We start from the raw sequence: 9,592 nt of genomic DNA, 5'->3' as shown, positions 1-9,592 counted from the left end.
AGCTGTTGCAAAAAATTATCACCAGTTTTTCCAAATCAATATGGGAATCGTAAAGTGAAAACACACAAGGTTAATTCCAGGCAACACTTTGTCTTTTTAAAGCAAAAGCACTCTATGCAGAAAAGTATACCTGACACCTGAGAGAGTTTAGGTCTGATGTTTTTATTTGGCTCCCTTGTTAAGGGAAGAAAGTGTAAAGGAAGCATCATCGTCACTTTATCCAAAGTACACCCAGCATTTCCTGAGCCACATACGAGCTGTGAGGCACAGAGAATCCCTTTACATCTACTGCCAAGAGGAAACTTTGTGACACTGGATACAAATCAGCTCTACAGCTCAACTATGGCAGCTGCAGTAACACAGTAACCATCACAGAGTCTCTGCCATTCAGTACAGTTGTGTTTTCTTTACAGATGAGCTTTACTCCCACGAGCAAAATGCTTGGGTTGAAAATCAGTATTAATATAATCACTAATCATGTAAATGCTCCCCAGCAGTTTCTTTTAATGGTGCCAGCAGAGCATCCGGGTGTCAACAGTCCAGAAAAAAGCGGTTTTATCTGCGATCTGTGGTGCCCGACTTCCTCTTCCCGGCCAGGAGGTGTTTGGGTTTGAGGTCAAACACATGTCGGTCTGACTCGCCCTTCTTGCCTTGGCGGTTCATGCTCTTCTGGGACTTCTTCATCATCTTCTTTGTCTTCTTCACCATCTGAGGAACAAACAAACCCAGCAGTGAGCTTCCAGGAGGATTCATTTCATGCATCTGTTACATTTTGAAAAATTAAAATTAACTGGGCGCCCTATTGCTGATCTAGCAGAGCGTACTCTGCATGTAACCGAAGGCGATGTCCTCACTGCAGAGGCCACGGTTTGATTCCACTACAAAGCCTTTACTGCATGTAATCCACTCTCTACCTTCCTGTGATTCAGCTGTCACTAATAAAGGCAATAAGTCTTTAAAAAAAAAAAATAAAATCACACTTGATGCTTTTTAAAAACTATAAAATAATCCCGACAACAGACAGTACTTGATCTTTTAAAAAAGCAGCAGATTTCAAAGCTGAGTGAAGACACCGCCTCATACCTTTGCATCTCGTAAACCAGACTGGTCTCGAGGTGGGCGGGAGGCGCTCTGGCTGCGGGTTCTGGAGGTCGGTGGGGCCGAAGCTTCACGCTTACGTTTCTTGGCGACGCTGCGGGAGCGTCTGGCCTGCTGGGCGTAGTGGCTCTGAAATCAAACGAGAGGAAACGCTGAGACGCTTCAAAGAATCGCTCATCACGCACGAGTGACGACGTCAGCGCCGCCAATCCCGAAGGAGGAAACAATGGAAACGTAAATGAATTCATCTTAAGTAAAATTACAGATAATTAATCACAAAGCAAACTAACCAAAGAATCTAACAAATCAAATTATAATTACGTCACCTCTTATTTAGACTGTCGATATAAAATTAAATTCTATCTTTACACACATTAAGAAAACTCAAGAAGATGCAAACGTTTCACAGTAATGAGTAAAATCTGTGGGACTTTTATCAAAATAGTTCACACAGCACACACAAAGATTTTATTCTTAATTATTAGCAATAAAATAGGATCCAAGTTTAAACTTTTTTTATTAATTTTTCCTCCAAAACTGATTCCATATTTCTGCTCTGGTCATCCACACCCCACAGTCTGACCACCATTTATTCTAATCTGAAACCGTCCATCACAGGCATCACATAACTGACTTCAAAAAATCAAAAATGTTTCATTTTTATTTGCTTGTTTCTTGGTACTGTGGCCATAATTTAATAATAACTTAATAATAATATAATTATTATAATAATATAATTCAGCTACATACTTGCTGTAGCTGCTCATTTATAGGCAGAACTTACATCGCCCTTGTCGTCCATATCCAGACCGAGGTTACTCATCTCCTTCTCGAGCCGCTTCCTTTCAACCTGAACACACACACACACACACACACACACACACACACACACACACACGGGGTTAGAAGTGAATTTCAGTCGTAGTGCTTCTCCAGCTTGAAGCCCTACACAGTAACTGGGTAAAAATCTCCACTAGGTGCAGATTTCAAATTAAGACTCTCAGCAGACTGAGCCAATCACCAACCAGCTGCTGATATTTGAAGCTTTCACCTGAGAGGTCGCGGGGGCGGAACTATGAAGCGAGATTTATGGTAAAGTCTGTTATTGTCCTCACACAGCAACACATTTCAGCGTCATGTTAACCAGCGTCTGGGAAGCAGCAACAAACACCAGCAGGGCTGAATTATTTATAATGACACGTTTGTCAGCACTAGTATCATTAAAAATGTATTAAATATGGCCCGACGAGCAGCAGATAAAGGATTCATTCAATTAAAACAAGGGCCTGGATTTATGGTCCAGCTTAAGCTCTCTGCTCAAACCCAACGCGAGCTCCTGTTGACACCACTGAGATCAGAACAATAAAGAAAAAAATCTGATACTATATTGACTGCTGTGTGAAGGTGCTGCTGAGCCAAGTTGGCTACTTCCGCTGCAGTAACGTGGCCCCTCTCACCTTGGTGGTGGTCCTGGGCATGCGAGGTCCATGCACATCCTTTTCCTTCGACTCCAACACCTTCAGCTGCTTCTTCTCGCGGATCTGGTTGGCGAGAATTCGGATCTCTTGCATCTCCTCGTCCTCGCTCTCGTCGTCGGAGTCGTACTCCCCGGCTCGCTCCCTCAGCTCCTCCTCCTTCTCCAGCTCCTCCAGTTTCTGTGAGGACGGAGAGAAAAACCCACAGACACTCAGAGGACGGAGCAGAAGGCAGAAACTTATTTGACAACTACTCTGCTCCTCTACTTCCTCTTTAAGCCCTTCTGAGACCATCCCGGTGATAAATGCACAGATAACTAATATAAATAAGTTTGTTCATGCTGAAATTATTAACAGCTCTGAATCTGTTTGGTTGTTTGCATTATTCTGTACAGTTTGCAGTATCTGCTACCAGTGAAGTGAGGTTACAGCTACAGTTAGTGAGCAGTGTCGTCTCCTCTGCACAGCTTCACTCACAGAGCAGACAGTGAAGAGAACGAAAGGAGGAGGAACCAGAAAGACTGCCGACGACAGTAAAATTCACTCTGACTGCAACAATGAAACCAATAACTATTAATCATAAAATATCTTGTGGCTGAGGACACTGAAGGAAGCAGGTTGCCCACAGTTTGTCCTCTTATTATTACAGACAGCTTTATTCACATTTCTAATGTAAACTTTGCACACAAAGCTGGGATTATTCTCCCCTGTGGAAGAAACATGAACAGCTGTTGGAGCTCTCATCTGCGCAGGAACGCAGACGTCTGCAGAATCTCAGCCTGTTGACCCCCCCGCCAGACCAAACACTGGTATAACTCTGGGTGCAGCCTCTCACCTTCATGATGTCGGGATCAATGAAATCTGTGATATTGTGGCCCTCCCACACTTCAGGGATCTTATCGTGCTTCTCATCCTTGTTCAAGAGATCCCAGTATTCTTAAAATGACAATAAAAACATTAGCCGTGAATAAATGCTCTCAAATGTCACAGCAGCTGCTGCATTATTAGGAGGGAAGCACGTCTTACTCTGAAGGTCCAGAACGTAGTCATCACCAAGCTCCAGCTCCAGGTCTCTCTCCTGTAAGACATGATTATGTTAATGATAATATCACCATACGATATCAGTCAACGAACTTCATTTATTTCACATATTGAGCCTTCAAATGAATGAGTGGGATAACTTATGTCCCCGTCTGTATATTTAAATGACTCACTGATATTTTTAAACACAGCAAAGTACTTGTTTGGATTTTGTTGTATTTTCCACTTTCAGTCACTAGATGGTGCTGTTCTGTTCCCTACAATTAATAATTTTTTTTCACATCAAATGCCCTTTTTTAATATTTGACTATATGATTGAACATAGTAACACAAGAATCACATCAGTGCAGTGAGCTGTGAGGCAGCCGCCAGCAAGTACAGTAAAGAAAGGATAACATCAAACTTCAAGGTATGGATGAGCTAAAGTTTCACATCTGTACTTACATTAAAGAACAGAACTTAGTAACTTAGTTACTTTACACCACTGATCAAATGCTTGTTGCCTCTTTTGCTTTAACCACACCTACCAGTTGGCGTCTGGGTGCATCCACCTCCATCGCTTTCTTGCGTATCAAAGCTCCCTCTGGGATGAACGGAGGCCTCTCCTGGAAAACATCAACAGATTTAAAGTTTTACAAATGTAAGAAAAAAGCAAAAAGTTATGGAGGTAAAGAACTTCCAGCAGTGACAGTCAAGAGTGGATTTAGTGACCTTCTGATCTCTCCTGGTGGGCATGGCCAGGTGCAGTCGGTTGAGAACATCGTGGACCTTCTTGCCCTTCATCTTGGTGTTGACACGATGAGCGAGGAGCTGATCGCAGGCCTGAGAAATACAAGATCGCAGCCACAGTGAGATCAAATACCCGACAGGCTCCGGGACTCAGAGAGAGCCTGAGTGCACCGCTTCTCACCTCAGTTTTAACCTGCATGACTCCCTCCTCTGTCAGGGTGCTGGTCTCGATGACGGGGATGCCCTCTGCAGAGAGATCTGCAAAGATTTTCTGACAAAGAGATGACCAACACTTTACCGTGAAGTTTAAGCAGCACAATAAAAACTCCACCTCCATCTGATAAATAGATCCTGCACATTTTTGTCGCTGTCTGTGAATGAAAGCACCTCAGGCTGTAAATCACCCACCTGGTTCTCCTCGGGCAGCTCACTGATCTTCTTCACGTCACATTTGTTTGCCACGACGATGAGCGGCTGCAGGGACGAAGCAGCACCGTTAGCGTGAGTGCAAAACACAAAATCAGGGTCGTTCCATATGAAACCAATTAAACCTGAAAAAAAAAGCCCCCCGAGGATCAGATGTTCTTTCTGCAATTTTAATTTTTCCTTCATACTCGAGAAATTCTCCACATTAGAGGCTCTAAAAGTTAATATGTGTGGGGGCCAAAATCTGCTGCTTTTAAATTCATGTTATTTTTTTCCCAGCATATTTTTCCTCATAACTTCGTCCGTATAAGAGCTGTTCTGTTCACATTTTCAGGGCTCAAAAACATTTTTAAGCTCTACCAATCAAATTCATTTTGAATTCATCCCGAGTGTCACAATCTAAAGCTGAGATCGATGGACGATCTCTCAGCAATTTGTTGCTTCATTGCCTTCAGCTCGTGACAATTTTCTTCTGGTCCCTTTTCCTCACTTTACTGAACCTCATTAGGGGACTGACACGTTTCCTGCAGTGTCCTCATCTGCTCGCTCGTACTCGGATCATGCACTGATCCTGAGACCCTCTGCATCCCAGAGGAAAAACCGGTTCAGGATCTACAGCAAACATGTTTTTCCATTTGACTTCTTCGATCGACTAAAGTCACTGCAGAAAAAGAGTCAGCTGATTCTGGGGGGGGGGGGGGGGGGGGGGGGGGGGGGGGGGGTCAGGTGGACCGACCCGCCTGCAGAACAGATTTAACACGCTGGCGTCTGACCTTGTTGGCGAACAGGGGTCGGATGCTGCTGAAGAGCTCCAGCTGCTGCTGCAGGGTGTGACCGCACTGCTCAGAAATGTCCATGACGTAAAGAACCGCCGCTCTGAGGTGAGCCAGGGCCGTGATGGCTTGCATCTCGATGGTGTTCCTCTCCTCCAGAGGGTGGTCGAGGATACCGGGGGTGTCCACCACCTACAAACACAGTTAACATGTAAACGACTGTAGACGGAGGTCACTAGGATCACTTTAGAAGAAAACAACTCCTCCTTTTTACCCATGAGATGATAGCTGCAGTAAAAAGCATCATCTCACCTGCCAGCGGAGGTATCTGTAGTCCATGTGACCCACAAACAGAGACTTGGTGGTGAAAGCATATGGCTGGACATCAACATCGGCTCTGGTCACCTGACGGGGAAGAAACCAGTTACACTACATTAGCTACACTGGAAACAGGCAGATGGAGGCGACCGTTAATGATTATGGTCTCTGTTCAATGCAAACAGAAAAAAAAAAGGCACGTATACTCTAAACATGTCTGCTGTTTACCTTGTTGATGAAGCTGGACTTGCCCACGTTGGGGTAACCGCACAGAAGCAGGGTCCTCGTGTTCGGGTCGATGCTCGGCAAACGGGACAGATGCTGACGCACTGAAAGGCGAGTTAGGGTCACGTATGGAAACAGAAAATGAAAAGTATAATTTTCTACAGATTTCTACGGGCACAGACTTTAACGCTCCTCCTCACCTTGTTCCAGATACTCCAGACTGGATTTCTGCCGTTTCAGGATAGTGCACATCCGCCCGAGAGCGGCTCTCTTCAGCTGTTTACACCGATACAGAGAATCTCCATACTTCATCAGGCGCACGTAGTCTTTGGCAACACTGAAGGGTTGAAGGACAAAAGATGCTTCACGCCTCTGCTGATAATCTACACAATTTTCAAGTTACAATCCCTGATATCCGCTTCAAATTATTACTATAATATCGGAGAGTGTGTCTAGACCGGTGTTGGGATTGTTACTCAGAAAAGTAATTTTTTTTAATAGGGTCATGAAGGCCTGTGGACATTCATAGTTCCAGTGAGATGATAGAAACTCTGGAGCATGATGGGAACAGCCAGCAGCACAGTTGTAAAGCTTTTTAAAAATCAAAGGTATTATTATTATTATTAACAGTAATCCCTAGAACACAAAAAGATCACTGATCCACTCTGAGCCCCTCCTGAATCTCAAAGGGAGAGGCCAGCCCCCCTCCAGAGGAAGCTCACTTCTGCCGCGTGTATTCACGATCTCCTTCTTTCGGTCACTACCCAGAACTTTTGACGGTAGGTGAGGGTATGGACGTAGATGGACCGGTAAACCGACAGCTTCGCTTTCACACTCAGCTCCCTCTTCACCACGACAGATCGGTGCAGCATCCTCATCACTGCAGATGCAGCCCCGATGCGTCTGTCGATCTCCCGCTCCCATCACTCGTGAACAAGACCCCGAGATACTTAAACTCCTCCACCTGGAGCAGCAACTCGTCCCTGAGCTGGGTTAGGGCTTTTTTTTTTTTTTTTTAAACTATTGACGATCAGGCTCAGGCTGCCACACCGAGGTCTGAATACACTCGGCTTTGTGCTCTTCACTAGCTTCGTGTTTGCTGTCTTGCAGAGGACAGCTGATTTTGTTTGCACTCTACCATCACTCTTTTGGCCTTTTGTGCAATAAAAATAAAATCAACGTGTCCACTCCTCAAAAGTTGTAGACCGCTCCATCATTTTCCTCCTCCATACACAGCAAACTGCAGCCTCAGTGTGCAGGAAGAAAAAGGCATGTTTGCAGAGCGTATCCCTCAAAGCAGATCGTCACCCGTTATTTTGAAACACTTTGATTTAAGGCATGTGACGCACTGCAAAACAACACACCTAACTCACTCAGCTGCCTGAAAACACAGCTCTAACTGCAGTATGATGAATGCATGAAGGCCAAGAAAAACAATGAAATGGCTGCTAACTTGAATCATCCAACATCAATATGCAAACCACATCAGCGCCCACGAAGCTCACAAAGACAGCGAGTAATGAAGGCTTCGGGAAAATGATCAGCATACTGGAGAAAAGACGTTATCCCATCGTGCAATTACTTTTCCAAAGTTCCAAAACCTGCACTGTATGTACAACGCCACAGAAGAAACAGGAGGACCTCACAGCTTCACATCCATCATGCAGGTCCAACAAACTGAGTGAAAGCAGCATTAGATTTGAGATAAACTTACTTATCAATCAGATTCTTTGCGATGTTTAACTGTCCTAAGGCCAACTTGTAATGATCTTTGTCATACAGCACGTTCATCAGATCAGCATAGAACGGGTGGATGTCCTGAGGAGACACAAAAAAAACATTAACCATTACATGAGTTTGATCTTTCAGGGGTTTCTAACCAAAAGCTATTTAATTTATACAGGAGACTTGTTGTTGACTTACGTCGAGCTTGGGGAAGTCGGTGAGGATCTGCGTGAGGCGGTCGTGGTAGTTCTGCTGGGTGAACTTCACCTTTCGCATGTAAAAGTGTCGGATACGGTGAATCTGGTAATGTCTGTGTACCACCGTGGGCGTCTTCCTTTGGGTTTTGGATAAAGTGACGTCGATGAAATCCTGCACAGATGTAAACAGGACGCAGGTCAGCCACAGGTCACCACAAACAAGCAACTTATTCTTAAATCATCCTAAAAAGGGAACTTTCATTTTTGGCCTCTATCCTAAACTATTTGAGCTTTGGGTATAATTTCTAAATCACAAGAAAATCCAGACCATAAAAATCTCAATTATCTGTTTTCCTATAATCCAGCCAGACTTCACTGACAAATTAATCAGTTTAACGTTTACTCGGATACCGGCCAAATCAGACAGCTTTAAACACAATGTCATATGACCTCTACGGGCAATCAGTGTTTTTAACAGTTCGGCATGTAAGACATACAGAAAACAGGTCTTTATCAAGAGAAATCACAGTTTTCATGACTTTGTTCCCGCAGCAGGCCGCCACACCGGGGGATTTAAAAGGACTGACACACCCGAGAAACACATTAGGCTGTTTTCATACGAGCTGGCGGAAACATGTCATACATGCCGAAGTGAACAGCAGCATCTCTGCTCACAGGAAAGAGAAACGTGGGGAAAGCGGTCTTAAACTTGCTCAGATTAATCAACACATAATTAAACTTCCAGATCTGTGAACGTAATTCTGAATGCAAGAATCGGGCTAACACTGGCTTTCGCTTGTTTTCCCACATTTACTGACATGTCAGACTCAGTGTACCAGTTCTCAAGTTTAAGCCTGATTTTCTGCTCTCTCCTCGGGCCAGTAAGACACGTGTTTTCTTTCCACCATGTTTTACGTCCTGCCGTCTCTCACAGCGAGCCGCACCAAACCAAACCTCAGCCGCTTTGAGACGCGAAATAAGCAAAAGGTGAAGCTTACCTTGGCGGTGGGAACCACCATAATCTTCTTAAAATTATAGAGTGCCATTTTGTCGGGACACGTTGTTGTCCGCTGACGGCACGGGGAAAGGAAAGCCCGGAGTTCCGCTTCAGCCGGAAAAGACTCGGAAAACAGTTTGGGTGTATTTTTTTTTGTTATCGCCCCCTGGCGTTCAGACACAGACACGACAATAACAGACAGCCGGAAAAAATCCTCAAACTTTAAAACATGAAATATTAAATGAAAACAAAAATATGAAATTATTTTATTCATTGATTTATTTAACTGAGATATTCTATTTTATTTAAGCTATTTTATTAAAGGTTGTGTTTAATTTCGGCTCCTCTGACAAAACTTCCCAACTTTTGAAAAAAATATATTTTCTTGTCTCATTTTGTGTAATATTATTCTTCTAAAACAGGACACAAATTTTATGTGTGTGTATATTTATTTAGTCATGCATGTGTACGTAAATGTTTATATCTACATTTGCATCTATGTAGAGCTACACACACTATACACATGTTCATGTAGATGTCCATATCTTTATATCCGTGTCTGTGAATATTCATATAAATGTGTATTAT

General features: G+C 43.7%; 1 protein-coding gene across 1 annotated transcript; it reads right to left on the bottom strand.

Annotated features, from left to right (window-relative positions):
- Positions 1-141: 141 nt before the first annotated feature.
- gtpbp4 (GTP binding protein 4) lies at positions 142-9,127 on the bottom strand. Its single transcript, XM_030751362.1, has 17 exons — positions 9,006-9,127; positions 8,009-8,179; positions 7,800-7,903; positions 6,286-6,422; positions 6,089-6,189; positions 5,855-5,947; positions 5,543-5,734; positions 4,752-4,817; positions 4,525-4,614; positions 4,326-4,436; positions 4,142-4,219; positions 3,600-3,651; positions 3,409-3,509; positions 2,556-2,753; positions 1,883-1,948; positions 1,084-1,227; positions 142-708 (listed from the first exon to the last, which is right to left on the bottom strand). Exons 1-17 carry the CDS (start codon positions 9,051-9,053, stop codon positions 556-558), a joined length of 1,905 nt encoding a protein of 634 aa, XP_030607222.1. The 5' UTR covers positions 9,054-9,127; the 3' UTR covers positions 142-555.
- Positions 9,128-9,592: the final 465 nt, after the last annotated feature.

Source organism: Archocentrus centrarchus, chromosome 17, assembly GCF_007364275.1.
Source record: "Archocentrus centrarchus isolate MPI-CPG fArcCen1 chromosome 17, fArcCen1, whole genome shotgun sequence".
Taxonomy (NCBI): Eukaryota; Metazoa; Chordata; class Actinopteri; order Cichliformes; family Cichlidae; genus Archocentrus; species Archocentrus centrarchus.
This window is presented reverse-complemented; position numbering and strand designations above follow the sequence as displayed.